The sequence below is a fragment of the Castor canadensis genome, chromosome 13 (assembly GCF_047511655.1).
Source record: "Castor canadensis chromosome 13, mCasCan1.hap1v2, whole genome shotgun sequence".
In the NCBI taxonomy this organism is placed as follows: domain Eukaryota; kingdom Metazoa; phylum Chordata; class Mammalia; order Rodentia; family Castoridae; genus Castor; species Castor canadensis.
Genome location: NC_133398.1, coordinates 5,969,424 through 5,985,784, shown reverse-complemented (window position 1 = coordinate 5,985,784; position 16,361 = coordinate 5,969,424). Strand labels below are relative to the sequence as shown.

General features: G+C 53.7%; 1 protein-coding gene across 1 annotated transcript; it reads left to right on the top strand.

The window, feature by feature from the left end:
• Positions 1 to 1,163: 1,163 nt before the first annotated feature.
• Prdm12 (PR/SET domain 12) lies at positions 1,164 to 15,055 on the top strand. Its single transcript, XM_020185240.1, has 5 exons — positions 1,164 to 1,386; positions 3,197 to 3,387; positions 4,729 to 4,884; positions 13,247 to 13,358; positions 14,631 to 15,055. Exons 1-5 carry the CDS (start codon positions 1,164 to 1,166, stop codon positions 15,053 to 15,055), a joined length of 1,107 nt encoding a protein of 368 aa, XP_020040829.1.
• The last annotated feature ends 1,306 nt before the right edge of the window (positions 15,056 to 16,361 follow it).

Below are 16,361 nucleotides of genomic sequence, written 5' to 3'. Positions count from 1 at the left end.
CTGCAACCTAGCCCTCCCAGGGTCGGGAGCCCCGCAGCCCACGAAGCCATCTCTTGCGAGACCCAACCCCGACGGCGACCGTGGTCCAGCCCCGCAGCTCTGTGCGCTGTGGGATGTTGGTCCCCAGCTGCGCGAAGCTCGGAGAGCCGAGCAGTCGGAGGCCCGTTTGAAGCGAAGCGCCGGCTTGGGCAGCGCCGTCTGCGCAGATCGTGCGGCCCGAACCGGAGCCTCGGCTCTGAGCTGCTGACGCAGCCTGGGGCGTGGAGCCTCTGGGAGTGCAGGCCGGGCCAGGAAGGGGAGCGCACCGGCAGAGGTGGGCAGCGGAGAGAAAGTGAAGGCCCGGCCCAGGCGGGGTGGTGTGCGCCGATCTTGCCCGAGACCGGAGGTGAGAATGGGACATACGGGGCCCGAGGCCAGGCGTCCCTTCTTGCCCAGTCTAGTCTCAGGAGTCCGGACGAGCCTCGCAGCGTCCCCTCCCCTGCTCCAACCCCTCCTCTCCTCTCTGCTGAGCCTCCTTGCCTGGCGCTTCCCACGGGGAGAGGAGGAGGAGGAAGAGGAGGGGGGAGGAAGGGCCGGGAGGGGAGGGAGGAGCGGAGGGGACTGCTCCGAGCAGTCCGCGCGCCCCCGCCCCTTGCGCTGTCGCAGCGAAGGCTCCTCAGAGCCCGGCCGGGTACAAGTCTGTCCTCCGACGTCAGGGGGTCATTAATAACCAATTAGGAGGGTCACTGCGGCTCCTATAAAGGCGCTGAGATTTTTGCCAAGGGGAGGACGGTCCAGGCTGGGTGTGCAAGAGGCGAGCGCGCGTCCGAGAGCCCCTCACCGGTGTTTCTCTGCAGCCACCCTCCTCCCACCCATACCGCACCCCTCTCCCCCACCCACCCAGCACCCGCCTCTGTCTCTCCAGCCCTCGGCGCCGCCTCTGCCATCTCTGCAGATTTCTGTCTCTTCCTCTCCGCCTGTCTCCCCCTCGATCACTTTCCTCCCAGCCACCCCCTCGCCACCCGCTCCCTCCTGCGTCCTCCTGTCCTCCCTCTGCTCTTCTTCCTCCTCCTCCTGCCCCGTCGCAGCCCTTTCCTCTCGCTCCTCTGCTCCGTCTCAGCCGCCCACCTCTCCGCATCGGCCCCGCCGTCCTTCCCCCGGCGCCGGCGAGCCCCGGGCCGCCCATGATGGGCTCTGTGCTCCCGGCTGAGGCCCTGGTGCTCAAAACGGGGCTGAAGGCGCCGGGGCTGGCGCTAGCCGAGGTCATCACCTCCGACATCCTGCACAGCTTCCTGTACGGCCGATGGCGCAATGTGCTCGGCGAGCAGCTCCTGGAAGACAAGAGCCACCACGCCAGCCCCAAGACGGCCTTCACCGCCGAGGTCCTGGCGCAGTCCTTTTCTGGAGGTGAGTCCCGCCGTCGAGGTTTGTCCTGTTCCCTCCTCCTGGCGCCTCTCAATTCCCGGGCTGGCGACGCGGAGGACGACGGAGGGATAGCCGGCCTGGGTGCTGCTCCTGCCACTTAGTGCGCCTCAGTTTCCCCGTGTATCAAATCAGCAGCCGGGGCGGGGTGGGGTGGGGTCGAGACAGCTTCGCACCCAGCGCGCTGTAGGATCGGATCCCCGAGACCCCGCGGAGCTGACCGGCCGCTCCTGTCCCCACCCCACCCTCCGCCTTGAGCTGGCGGGTTCCCGGCGTTTAAAGCCTTACTCGGCGTGTAATAGCAGTTGACTCAAAAAGAAGGGGGTTTAAATTCATTTAGTTAACTTGGGCTTGACCCGCGAAAGTTCCCACTTAAACCAAGAACTTTAAAAGGCAGCGGGGGCCGGGGAAGGGGCGGGCCGGGAGAGAAAGCCGTAGAGAGCGAGGGAAAGAGAGAGAGAGCGAGAAAAGTTTCTTTTCTTTAAGATGTCTCAAGTTCTTATTCCTCATTCATCAACCCGCAAACAATGTCTTTCCCCGGCGCTGGCATCTCTGCGCGTCGCCCTCTCTTCCCCCTTCACGATTTCTGTTCCTCTCTTAATTTACCGTGAAGACTAATTCCACTCCATTCACGCTATGTCAACCATCTAATCCCCCCTTTTTGTAAGGGGAATTCCTCGGCCCCTTTTAAACAAGTCCCCTCCGCATTGAGGTACAATTTATTGCTACAGCACTCTTCCAGGGCTAATGAATTTAGAATTAGCAATTTCTTTCGAATGGAGCCGAATGAATGCGATCACTTTAACAGCGTGACAAATTGCCGGCCGCGCCGCAATGGACACCGTTTAACCCCCCCTTTCAGCCGGCCCGCTCGCCGGGTATTTTCCCAGGTAGCTTAGAGGGGAACCTTGTAAGACATGGAGGCCGCCCCTGTGCGCCTCACCGCTCCCACCCTTGCCGCAGAGGGGGACCCTCGGGGGAGGCTTGGGGGCCTCCGGCTCTTCCTCGCCCTGAAAGGCGACTTAAGAGCTCGCCTGAGCCCTAGTGCTGCCCTCCCTGGCACCCTAGATCCTGGGTGCAAAGAGGGACCCGGGCGTGCCCCGGCTTCCTAAGGTGAGCGCTGAGCTCAGTGTCCCACCGCCGGTGTTCCCTTTGCACCTCTGCCGCCCTCGAAGCTGGACATCTGTCCCCAGTGCTGACCGCTTCGGGACGCCTTCGCTATGCAGTGACGCGCAGTGAGCGCGGAGTGAAGGGTCAGAGCGCCGGGGCCAAGACGGCAAAAGAGTCCCGTGTTGGACGTTTGCTCCTCGGGAGACTTGGTCTCAGTTTTCCCGGCTGTAAACCGACGCGCTGCGATGGGTTCACTAGTTTTAAGGTTTTTTTTTCCCCTGGAGGAGGGCGGTAGAGGTTGTGGAGGATTTGAGAATTCGTAGAGACTAAAAACCTTCTCTTAGAAATAAGAGGCTCAAGATCTGGGAATGCTGCTCAGTGGTAGGATGCTTGCCTAGCATGCGCAAGGCCTTGTGTTCCATCCTCGGGGACCCCAAAAAAGAAAAACAGGGAAAAAAAAAGCCGCAATGTACCACTTGCTTTCGTGGCCATGGAGGGTCCTGGATTGCAAACGGGAGTCCCCGATTGCTTAGCCTCTGCCCATTCTCCCCGTCTCTGGGGAGACTTCTCCCGCAGTTGGGGCGGCTTGAGGCTGGCAGGACTTTCAGGACCGGTAGGTCCAGGACTAGAAAGGGCCGGGCCTCATGGCTCAGACTTTGACCCGCTTCCTTTCCTTCTTGCGCAGAGGTGCAGAAGCTATCCAGCCTGGTGCTGCCGGTGGAGGTGATCATCGCCCAGAGTTCCATCCCTGGCGAGGGCCTCGGCATCTTCTCCAAGACATGGATCAAGGCGGGCACCGAAATGGGTCCCTTTACGGGCCGGGTCATCGCCCCAGAGCATGTGGACATCTGTAAGAACAACAACTTGATGTGGGAGGTAAGCCCGCGGGGTGGGGGAGAGGGACTCCCTGAATGGCAAAGGATGTCTTCTGTGGGTCTTAAGTAGGACTGCTCCAGCTGCCTCAGGCAGCTTGGGTTCTTGCTGTGAGCTGTGGATGTTGGCAGCCTGGACACTCCCTGAGGCAGGATCTTAAGACTCAGGGATGTCTGGAGCTTTCTCCCCTGGACGTTCCTCCCCAAAACATCAGATACAGACTAGCAGTAGAAAAAACCTGACCTTCCTTGCTCCAGCCAACATTAGCAAACAGGACTTCGTGGACCCCACTTCACAGAGGATGGCTCTGAGATCCAGAGAGGCCATTTCTCTTGACCAGGGTCCTGCTGTGCAAACTGGTGCCCCTGGGGGCACCTCCCAGCCACCCTAATTCTTTCCTTGGCCACAGAAGCAGCATGGGAAGCTCTGGTGTGGACAGAGCTGTGGCTGGGCTTCCTGGGAATCGGTTTCCCCAAAATGATCCTGATTTGGTGTTGACTTAACCGTCCCCAGCCTGCAGTCCATGGGATGACCTTGGCAGCCCTACAGTTATCCCTATTTTATAGATGGAAGCTGAGGTTCCGAGGGGCTTCCATCTCAGTGCCTACCCATCCCCCTCAGGTGCCAGATGCAAGGGAGGGCCACCCTTAGGACAAAGCCAGTCCTGTAGCAATTTCTCCTCCAAAAGCCCTTACCCTGCAGTGCTACAAGCCCACGAAGGCCAGATGGTGCAGGTCCTTCCTAATCTCGTTCCTTCCCCTACCGTGCCTAAGCTCACCTTCCACTTCCTCTGGAGGCCCAGATCAGTGGTTATCCTTCTCGTTGTCTTTGGGTCAGGAACTTGGGGTGTAGTTTGACCTCTGAGTGCCTTTGGCAGCTCCTACAGAGGAACTTAGGCCAGGCCTGGGTACCCCAGTGAGCTAGCCTTCCCTCTCCACTCTCTGGTGCTCTCCTCTGAAGTCCTGGGCAGTGCTCCCACTGCCCCGGGGAGCACCTCTGCATCCCCCAGGAGAGCTTGCTGGGGGCCATGTTGCCTGGTTGGAGATCACTGGGAGACCCTTTTCTTCTAGGGGGGGTGGGAGGATCTGATGGCAGGAGTATGTCATGGTCAGCCCTGGCGACTGGCTCCCTGTTGGTCATTTCTGGCCAGCTAGCCTGAGGCCAGTCACTATGCCCCATCCTTCCTTTCCGTAGCTGGAAGATGAAGCTGATAGCTTTATCCACTTCCAAGTCTGTTGTGAGAATGGAGAGGGTGTGTGGATGTGCCTGAGGTCTGGTTCAGGCCATGAGCCACACTTATGGCATAGTCTTGTCTCACCTGGTCTCTGCTCCACCTGTACCCAGGTGTTCAATGAGGATGGCACAGTACGATACTTCATTGATGCCAGCCAGGAGGACCACCGAAGCTGGATGACCTACATCAAGTGTGCACGGAATGAGCAGGAGCAGAACCTGGAGGTGGTTCAGATCGGCACCAGCATCTTCTACAAGGCTATTGAGGTGTGTGTGTGTGTGTGTGTGTGCTCTTGTGTAGAGATCAGCATGGGCACCCCATGGGGAGTGTCCTAGACCATGAGGACCGAGGGGCATTGACTGGCCTCTCTGGCCCTCCCTGGGTGTAGAGCTGAGACTCATGAATCGTGGTCTCCAGGAGGCTTTCTGCTGCAGGTGGACAGGATGGCGCTTGCAGCTTTTTGCCATCACAAATGTCATGAAGAGAAGTGAGGTCTTGGAAATTGGTTGAGGGTGTGTGCTGGAGTTCAGAAGTAATAGAAATACAGAGAGCAAGACATGGAGTGGAAGGTGACCAAGGAATGCATTTAGGTGGGAGAGCGGGCATGTGTCCACAGCACTTTAGTTGCATGCATGGGGCACAGATGACATATGGCTCATGACTGTAGTCTCAGTGATAGCTCACTGTGTGTCAGGCTTTTCCCAGAAGTTACATATGCACTGTCATATTTAATCCTCACACAACCCCATGAGGGAGGATTCTGAGATTATCTACAATTCACAGACACCAAAACTGGGTCTCGATTGGTGGCAGATCAGGGACTCCAGGGGGAGCATCAGCACTTAGGGCTGTGCCTCGTGCTTTCTTAGAGGAATGAGGAAAGGCAAGTGTGGTGTTTGGGGGCTTCTGAAGGGAGCGAGGGTGGAGTCAGGGCTGGGCCTTGGCGCCTCAGGAGGATGGGCAATGAGGTGTTCCTAATAGGGGTAGAGATGATTGCTGGGGCAGAAAAGCTCACAATGAGGTGAGGTGAGGTGAAGGACTGTGTTCAGAGCAGCAGAGCAGAGTTAATGGAGGTGGGCTCTACTTGAGATTCTCCCGGGACAGTGAGTGTCCCTTGGGAAATGCGTCTTTGACCCAGGAGTGTGGGAAGCTGGCCCTGAGTGCTGTGCTGGTTGGCGGGGCTGCTCCACCACAGTCCTCCTGACCTTGACTTTTTGCTTCCTTGTGGGAGAAACACAGGACCCTTGCGGAGGGGCTAAGGCTTGGCTGAGTTTTGGTACTGGTCTGGAAGAGCCCCTCAGGGTCCAGAACCACTTCCCTTTAGTTCACACTCCACTTGCTGGCGGGAACTCGGCCTCAAGCTCTAAGATCTGGAGTGCCAAGGCCTAGTAGCTTCTAGACTGGGGTCCTCTCGTTCCTGAATAGCCACATCCCAAGGACCCTCCCAAAGATGACAGTGGGGTGGTCTTTTCCTGTGCCTGGCCTGGCCAGGGACTGGGTCCCACCTACAGAGTGGCCCTGGAGGAGTCAAGCAGGTCCTCCATTAAAGTTCAGGAGTGCTAAGATGGCCGGGGTGGTATCAGGACCCAGACAGGCCCTGGGTGGCTCCCGTGACCATCTGGTTGGGCTACTACCTCCTAGAATCAGCTTCAGGTGCAGCTGACACCCACCTTTGGCAGAGCATATCCTTCTGAGTCCTCAGCCCCTCTTGGGCTCTTTCTCACAGCCACATTGCCACACTCCTTCCCAGTCATCAGGATGGAGAGTGTGCACCCTTCCATGCACACACACACACACACACACACACACACACACACACAAATGCAGGAGACTGGCCAAGAACGGCTACATCATTTTGGCAGAAAAGCTCCTGGCTGGGCAGATATGGGGCCTGAATTTCACACCAGAGGAAAGCAAAGCATGGTCAAAACAAACGAATCTACATTTATGCAGCGTCAGAGGGCAAGTCTGAAGAATATCTCCAGGGAGGGATTGGAATTCGTATGATTAGGGAAAAAAAGCTCACCTGCATTTGATCAGGAGTTTAAGTGGATAAAAGGATAGGATGTAAACAAAACATCCATCTGAATCACACACATCATACGTAAGATACCTCTGGCGTAACTGGCAATGCTTTTAGACTCAGCAAGCTTGCTTAGAAGGAACTGTTTGAGTGAAGGAGAAGGAAATACAGAGTGCATCCAGGTCACTTTCATAAGTGAAGTTGGATACATTTTTCTCTGTAGCAATTTTCTTAAACCACTTTGTTCCAATGTCAGGTTCCACTTACCAGATACACTGTGTGTCCTGGTGTATGTGACCACCACTGGGGCAGAGCCAAGGCTCAAAGCTCACACAGTTCTTCTGGACTACACCAGAGATATCTCTGCTCACCCAGGCCACTCCACCGATGTCTCTGGAATAAATGACCATTTGTTCTGTGTGTGTGTGTATGTGTGTGTGTGTGTGTGTGTGTGTGTGTGGTGTTAGCCAAGGAGAGGGGCCTTTGCCTCAGTCTGTTTTCTTAATCTTTCTGCCACTCACAAGTGCTATTTATATTTCATAACCTGTTACTTGCCAAAACATGGAAGGACAGCTTTCTTCAATAAGCTGAATATACTATTGCTGCTCTAGAACATTCCACAAGACACAAAATCATAGCTTTCCATATAGAGACAAAGGTGATGGGGTTTCTGGGCACAGGCAGGCACTGGAGACTCTGCAGCAGGTTTTCTGTCGGGCTAGATCTCCTCACATGTTATCCCTGGGCCACACATCAGTCACACGAATGGCATTTCTAGAAAGTGCATAGCACATAGCCAGGACCATTAAATGTAATGAATTAAGTCTTTCTGCAGGGTATGGGGCCAAGTCGAAAGGGGTGCAGGGAAATAGTTCTTGCAGGAAAACAAACTGGCTGTCCCAGGAAGCAAAATCTTTTGCTGATTTCAGAAGTTCACACAAGGAAAGGACTTAGTCATAAGTTATTATTACTTTGGATTTTGTAATTTGAAGAAAACCCCTAGTCCCTAGTCTTTTCTGCCCCCCCCCACTTTGTTTGGCAAATTATTGTGCTCTGAATTTTTTCTTTGCCACTTTCCTTCTCATTTCAGTCAGCTGAGCTTTTTATGTTTCCTAGAGCCCCATCTCTCTCTCTCTTCTCTCTCGGGATTGGGATTCACCCTTGCAAAGCAGGCACTGTACCACTTGAGTCACACCTCTAGTCCATTTTTCTCTGGTTATTTTGGAGATGGGGTCTGGAGAATTATTTTCCCCAGCTGGTCTTGAACCTGGATCTTCCCAATCTCAGCCTCCCAAGTAGCTAGGGATTACAGGTATAAGCCACCAGCACCTGGCCCTCTCTTTTTCTTAACTCTGGGGGTGAGCACCATTTTCTTTTGACCTTGCTTATCAGCAGGTGCTCTTAAGTTGCTCCAATCATTAATAATCAAGCATAATTAAGAAAGTTACATAGAACATTTAGCATGTACTGCCACTGTGCTAACACCTTTTTTTTTTTTTCTGGTACTGGGGCTTGAACTCAGGGCCTTCACCTTGAGTCACTCTACCAGCCCTGTTTTGTGATGGGTTTTTTCAGGATAGGATCTCTCAAACTATTTGCCCAGGCTGGCTTCAAACCACAAGCCTCCTGATCTCTGCCTCCTGAGTAGCTAGATTACAGGTGTGAACCACCAGCCTGTCTTGCTAACAACCCTTTTTAAAAGGTCTTAATAACGTTTTTTTAAATCCCTTTTTTTGGTGCTGGGGATTGAACCTAGGGCCTGGCATGTGCTCACCATGTGATCTACCCCTGAGCTACATCCCCAGCCATGCCATTTTTCAGAAAGTTTATTTAGGCTGTGACGTGCTGTTATTATTATCCCCATTTATATTATTTTAGTTCTTCTTGCAGTTCTGGGAATCAACCCCAGGACCCTTACATGCTAGGTAAGTGCTCTACCCTGAGCCCTTACACTCCAGCCCTCTCTCCATTTTAATGACAAAGAAACTAAGGCTGGGGAGGTTCTGGGGAAGTGCTGAGTTGCGATTTGAACCCAGGCATGTCTGGTTGCAGAGCTGGAGGGCTGGATCACTGTGCCATGTGGCCTCCCTGGCCAATCTCTATTTGCTGGAACTCTATTAATTGGTGTGTCAGGACATCTGTGTACAATGGAAATTGATGTTCAGCCAGATGACCTAGAGGTCCTTCTGTGTTAGGGCTTCTGTGCCACTCAGGGAAGGAAAGGGTATCAGAGTCTCCTGGGAGCGTGTTCAATGGTGTGTCATGAATTTTATTAGGAAAACAAACCCAAAAGCCTATCGTTACCAATTTTTAATAAAAATTCAGGATGTGGGACAGGACCGAATGCCTAAGCAGATCGGGAGTTAAGAATGAGTTGAGAGGTTATAAAACTGGTCAGCAAAGGAGACTGAAGGCCTACATCTTTCCCAGAGTTTTGGCAATGTGGATTTTAAGGCATAAGGATTGGCTCCTTCAGGAATTGCTTTATTTGTTCTGTACCCTGAGTCAATTTCTGCTCCCCGGAAACGTGCACAGCGAGCTGATTCAGGCTGTCCAGGTCCCAGTGCAGAGCCTCTCACCTGCGCTAGCTGGAGCAGTAGTAACAGTGCCTGAGAAGCACCTGCAGGGACTGTGGCTGTTCCCTGCACCTAGGCAGTCACCTGATGGAGCCTGACAGACTCTGAACAGTATATGCCAGGATCCTGGGGGAGAAGCTGCAGGTTCCAGGAGTTCCTGTAGCTTGGTTACAGGAGTTCGTTGGATGCAGGGTACCTAAAAACAGATGGAGAACAGAGGCCAGAGTCCCAGACTCTGAAGAGCAGAGTGACTCCCTGTCCCCACTATGTGTAGGGACACTATGTGTGCTGCCTTCCCCACTGCTGGTAACTTCGAGCTGTCTGGAGATATGTGTCATTCTTAATTCCCGCGTGGTTTTTTGTTGTGTGTTTTGTTTTTTGAGGCAAGGTCTTGCCAGGTAGCCCAGGCCAGCCGAGAACTCGATATGTTCCGCAGGCTGGCCTTAAACCTTCCATCCTCCTACCTCAGCCTTCCAAGTTCAGGGATCACAGTTGTGCACCGCCACGCCTGGCTCAACACATTTTTCTTAATGATTTTTCTTTTTTTTAAAATTGTTTTGCTTTGTGTGTGTATAGAAGTGCTCAGTGTTAAACTCAGGTGCAGCCTACAAAAACGAAAGTCACTCCTTTCCACTGTGTTGCTCTGATGAAAAAAAATCAGCATTTTTTCCTAGTCTCAAAATGATAAACCCTTCTGGGGAAAAATGCCCAGAAAACAAACAGCTGCAGTGGGGCATCCAGAGTGGGAGAGAGAGTGACTTCTCATTATTTACCCTACTGATTACTTACACCTTTATACTCGTGTGTTTTAGTTTTTATATTAGTGAGTAAAAAAATTGTAGTACATTTTAAAACTATACCACTGCATCATGACTCACTCACACTACAACCACCACCTCTTAAACACTTGTTTATTTGTTTTTAGAGATTTGCATTTTTAAAATTTATTTTATTTATTTATTTATTTATTTATTTTTTTTGTGGTGCTGGGAATCAAACCCAGAGCCTCACACATGCTAGGCAAGTAAGTGGCTATTAGTGAACCACTCCCTCTGCCCTGGAAGTGCTTATTTTATAAACAATAACCTAAATAATCTTTCTCTTTTTTTTTTTTTTGGTGGGGCTGTGGTTTGAACTCAGGGCTTCACACTTGCAAAGCAGGCACTGTACTGCTTGAGCCACATTTCCAGTCCATTTTGCTCTGGTTATTTTTTGGAGATGGGGGGGTCTCTCCAGCTATTTGCTGGGGATGACCTCAAACCATGATCCTCCTGATCTCAGCCTCCCAAGTAGCTAGCATTACAGACAGAAGCCAGCAGTGCCCAGCCCAAATAGTCACTTTGAATGAGAATATTCAAACTTTGTATAATCCGGGATGTTCTGGCTGTGGTCTAATTAATCATTCCCATTCTTCATCTTAGTATTATATTCTGTATTTATTAATAGTTGTTATTTTCGGCTAAAATGGAAAGGTCAGGGTTGACTGACTGAGGATCTGGAAGTAGGGATGCCACTCAGGGCCCTGTCAGCTGGGGCTGGTGGAGACTCCATCTCACGGCTGGACTAGAGGGTTGTGCTAGGGAAAGATATAGCCATAGGGTGGTGGCACTAGCCTGGGGCATTTGGGTCCAGCTTGTGCTCTTATTGTACACAGAAGGCAACACCCACGGTCATCCATGGCTTTTGCCAGGCCAGTGGCTCCATGCCAACCTGCAGGTTCTGTGGGCACTACTGTAGGAACTCAATGTGCCCAAATCACTGCCACCTCCTCTGGGTAGTTGGTGATCCAGGAAGACAACAACCAGCATTTCCATGCATGTGACCCAACAACCACTCAGAAGCCAAGGCAAGGTGGCCCTTGTGTTTCACAGTTGAGAAAACTGAGGCCTTGTGACATGAGGAAGCCCAACCAAGGTCACTAGCTTAGCAGGTGGGGAGTCCACCTCCATGTGCCTGACTCCGGGGCTGAGCAGGAACCTTCCGAAGTGTGTCAGTCACGTCTAGACGGTCTGGGGGCTGCCTGCTTAGAAGAACCCTGATATGTCAATATCTGGTTTCAGCTGAAACTTGAAGCCAGGGCCAGGACAATTTGGAGGTGACTTTCAATCAGTCATGGAGTTGCCGGACCTCAAGGATTTTGTTTCCTGATGCTCTCACTTGAGACAAACTTAGAGACACGAAGTGACCTGCCTCAGATCACCTGCTCAGACAGGGACCTGGTGACATGGGCCCACCTGCACCATCTCATAGGGTGACTTCTTTTACTATCAGTTTATCTGAAATATTTGAGTTCCATCATCCAGTGTTCACAAAACCTCTCTCTTCTCTCCCCCTTTTTGAGAGAGGCCTCAAGCTCTGCCTCACTGGCCCCTTAGACAGCAGCCTTGACCGTGAATGAGCAGAGGCCCCAAGGACTTTTGCTGGGGTGCCAGATTCTAATCCACCCACTTTCTTTAAGACATGGCCTCATTTTCATTGGGTTCAATGGCTGCTCTTGGCTCTTCCATATTCAACCTCTCAGCCTGAGTGGGCACGGCAGTCAGCTGGCATCTCCTTAGGCACCTCCTTAGCCCCGTGGGCCATGGGGCTGTGGGAAGGGCATGGTGACCAAAGGCTGAGTCTCAGGAGGGTGGCACTTGCCCAGACCCCTGTGTCTTCCTGCCCTGTCCCTCTCCTTTCAGGATCAAGCAGAGCTTTCTGGACAGTCTGAGGGTCTTCCAGGTTCTGACCAGAGGTCGTGAACTCAAAGGTTACAGGTGTAGCAGGGCTCAATAGGGCAGGCCCAAGTGGAAGGGGAAGAGCCTTCTTCCCAAATATGGAAGCCAAGGGTTCTACTCTGGAGAAGGTAGGGTCCCATGTGATCTTTGGTGCCTCGACTCAAAGGCGATTCACCAGAAGACAAAGCAGCTGTTGCCTAGAGGTGTCTGGGTTTCTCTGGACACCTCAGATGGTGACCCCCAGAGTAGGTGCTGCAACCAGCTTTTTTTTTTTTCTTTTATTATTCATATGTGCATACAAGGCTTGGGTCGTTTCACTCCCCTGCCCCCACCCTGCAACCAGTTTTTAAGGGGCCAGGCCTCAACAGAGTGTTGGGCTGTTCCTTCTCTCATTTACCCTACCTGGCTGAGGCCTGGCTTGGTCCTATTTTATTTTATTTTTTTGTGGTGGTGATGGTACTGGGGTTTGAACTCAAGGCCTTGTGCTTGTTAGGTAGGTGCTGTACCATTTGAGCCACTTGGGAGAGGTAACTTGCTTTCACCAAAGGCCAGGAGGGCCCCTTCGGATATTCCTGGTGTGTGTGGTCAGTGCTGCCTGAAGGAAGTCCTTCCAGCCACCCTGGATTGTCACTAGAATGCTATCGCTATTTTCCTGGGGCAGGTCCTCCCCTTAGAGCAGTGGAGTCCTGTTATCTGCTGTGAGCTCTTGGTCACGGACCTACGACATGGTGCAACAGATTTGCTTCAAGGCCCCACACCCCAGTATTTCCTGATGTAGAGGTGGTTGTCAATATAAATATTTCTTTTTTAGTATCTATCATGTGCATGAAGTCATCTGTGATGTGATACAGGGTAGGATAGGAATATGTGGGATAAGAGATGCTTCCAGAACATCATCAGAGTGTAACCAAGCGCCACAGGGTTACCACCCTCACCCCCAGCCTACACTTCTCAGAAACATCTGACTCAGCCCTGTGGCCTGACTCTGGCACCCTGTAAGAAATGAAAAGGGTTCTAGCATTCCGCCTCCTGTTACTTCTGCTTGCTGCTTCTGTTCTGTTATTATCAGCGTGGACACAGTCATGTGGTAGAGGTAGGACAGAGGTGACAAGAAAGTCTGGGCAGGGACAGGGGAGCAGAAGGGCGTGATGTCCTGGGTCCTTTCATGTCTGGGGACATCTGAGTAGAGACTGACCCAGGTGTGGCTTCCCAGAGTCGAGACTGGTTCCCCATCTCCCCGCTGTGAGGCAGTGTGCAGGGACCCTGGGTCCCCAGCTGCCACATCCCTGATCTCTTCTTGCTCTCTCTGCAGATGATTCCTCCCGACCAGGAGCTGCTGGTGTGGTATGGAAACTCTCACAACACCTTTCTGGGAATCCCAGGTGTGCCGGGGCTGGAGGAGGAACAGAAGAAGAACAAGCATGGTAGGTATCCATTCCCCACAGGGCCATAGTGACAATGATTCATGGACATGGAAGCCAGTGGGGAAGGAGAGGGGCAGAGAGCCTCCTGGCCTCTGGGAACCATTGTTCAACCTGCAGCAGCATCACACAGATGGGACCTACTGGTCCAGTAAGGCCGATGTCCCCAGCAGCCAGCACAGGGGATGCGGAGGGGAGACAGTCCTCCTGCGTTCTGGCCAGGATAAGCTGTTTGAGAGCAAGTAGGGGAGACCCCAGGGAGGTTTCAGGGCATGGCAGGAGGAGAAATGTGCAGGGCAGCAAGACCCTGTATTGAATTCTAGTTTTGTGCAATCTTGGAAACGGCTGTGTGCCTCAGTTCCTTTCATCTGGAAAGGAAAGGTATTGGGCAAGGTGATCTCTAAGTTCGCTTTTGGCTCTGAACACGCCCAGCCCGTCCCTGGCTGCTTAGTGAGTGGAAGCAGGGCAGAATGAGCCTGGGTGTGTGCCCTGGGACTCTGCCCATCACAACAGAGGCCACTGGCTCAAGACCTATGGTCTGCCAAATGCAGAACTAAGTGGTTCCCCTGGGTAAGAAATGGAGACGTTTGGTGAGCACATCTCGCTGGGGCCGTACAAAACCCTTGTGAAATTTGATTATCCTTATTTTTAGAGCACCAGCCTTGGAGGCCTTGCTCCGGGGCTCATGTTTGACATGGGTTTCCCCCATCCTCGTCATAGGCATGTGGGACAATGCTATTTTACCTTCATTTCGGGGATGAGAAATTCGAGGCGCAGTTCCCTGGTACACAGCGGACACTCAGTAAATATTCGTGATATGAATAAATGAAGTTTTGTGGGGGGTAGGGGGTATAGGAGGCTACTCTTCATGGATGGCCTATTATGAGTCACGCACTTCCATACATCCAAGAGCAGTAAAGCGCTTAGCAGAGAAAACCTTTCCCTTCATTTGGGAAAGTCCTGCCTAGCTCAGAAGTAGTACTAGGTTCCTACTTTTCAGGTGAGCAAACTGAGTTTAGTGAGACCGAGAGTCGCCAAAACCCCAGGTCTCCTAGCCCGATCGCGGATCCAATTCGTATTTGACCCAAGCTAGGGCCCTTCGCTGTCCCTGGACCACGGTGCACTCCAAGGCGTCTGGCCCGGAGGGGAGTGCGCGCATGGGGAGCGCGGGGTGCGGCCAGCGGCGCGGGTTCTAACGGGGCTGCTCTCTCTCGTTCTCTCTCTCTTTCTCCTTCCGCCCGCCCCGTCGGCCCCGCGCTCCGCCCGCGCGGCCAGAGGACTTCCACCCGGCGGACTCGGCGGCGGGCACCGCGGGCCGCATGCGCTGCGTCATCTGCCACCGCGGCTTCAACTCGCGCAGCAACCTGCGCTCACACATGCGCATCCACACGCTGGACAAGCCCTTCGTGTGCCGCTTCTGCAACCGCCGCTTCAGCCAGTCGTCCACGCTGCGCAACCACGTGCGTCTGCACACGGGCGAGCGTCCCTACAAGTGCCAGGTGTGCCAGAGCGCCTATTCGCAGCTGGCCGGCCTGCGCGCCCACCAGAAGAGCGCGCGCCACCGGCCGCCCAGCGCCGCGCTGCAGCCGCACTCGCCCGCGCTGCCCGCGCCGCACGCGCACGCGCCCGCGCTCGCCGCCGCCGCCGCCGCCGCCGCCGCCGCCGCCGCGGCGCACCACTTGCCGGCCATGGTGCTGTGAGCGCCGCGCCCGGCCCCGACGCGCACGCGCAGGCGCCGCCCCGCGGGCCGCCCATCCTCGCTCTGCGGACCTGACCTCCGCGCCGCACGCCGTCGCGTGCCCTGGGTGCATCCCAGAAATGACCCCCAGGCATACACTTTTCGCCCGGTCTCGCCGATGAGGACGCTGAGGGGCGACGTCCCTTTTCCAGGCCATGCGGCTGGAGTGGTTGTTCGGTCGCCTCCTTTTGCGAAGGGGTCCGCATGCCGGGACTCACCTGGGGTCTCCTTCCTCCTGCAGAGCCGGCGGCCCAAGCGGGCATCCCTTTCGTAGGTGACAGGAGAGGGGACCCAGCGGGAGTGTGGGGGGGTGGCAGGGGACCCCATCTCCCCATCAGAGAGCTCTGTGCTTTGGAATGGAGGGACAGCGACTCCCTGTCCCATTGCGGCCCGTGGGCGGGGGACGCCCATCACTGTCTCCTGGGAGAAGTGTCAGCAGTCGAGGACACAACGTTGAGAGTCAGGAGCTATAGGGACCCCGGGGCAGCCACGGAGACCTGAAGAGACCAGCGCGTTCTGGGCCCTTCTTTTCTTTGGCCACCTGAGCCCCAAACCCCGCTCCTGGGGGAAGATTGAGGCACGAACGCCTTTGCAGTGTGCCAGGTAAGTTGAGAGTGGAGGCACACGGAGATTCACTGTGGGACAAGATACTGTCCCTCTTTGGGTCTCAGTTTCCCCATCTGTAAAGCACAGAGCAGCACCAGTGCCCCCTCCCCTTCAACTCTTGACATCATGCTTGGGAAGGGAGAGGCACCCTTACCCCCACCTAACACGCAGAGTCCAGCAAGGGAGGGCAGCATTGGGGCTGTCCTGGCGGTTGGGTTGACTGCGCAGGATCCGGGGTTGTGCCCGCCACTGCACATCGCCCCAAGCCCAGGCCCAGGTCTTTCCCATCTCCGGCTATAGGCGCCCTCTGGTGTTATTTCACACCTTGCAGTCATTTGCCAGAATTCCCATAGGGCGTTTTGTAAACTAAAGAAACTATAATAATGTTAAAAGTATCAAATGTATAGAGTTTTCAAGAAACTGTGTTCTACTTCCAGAAAACGGTCACTTTAACTTTGTAAATATTTATCTAAAATGATATTTACAAAACTGTGCTATATATTATTTGATTGTATATGTACAACTGTAAATACATTTGTACCTCTCTTGTATTCTAAAATAAAAATTACTTGGAACATTTATTGTCTGGCATGTGAATGAGGCACACTTTTGTCTGCGTATGTGAAAAAGAAATGAGAAGAGTGCCTAGGGCTGGAAAGGGT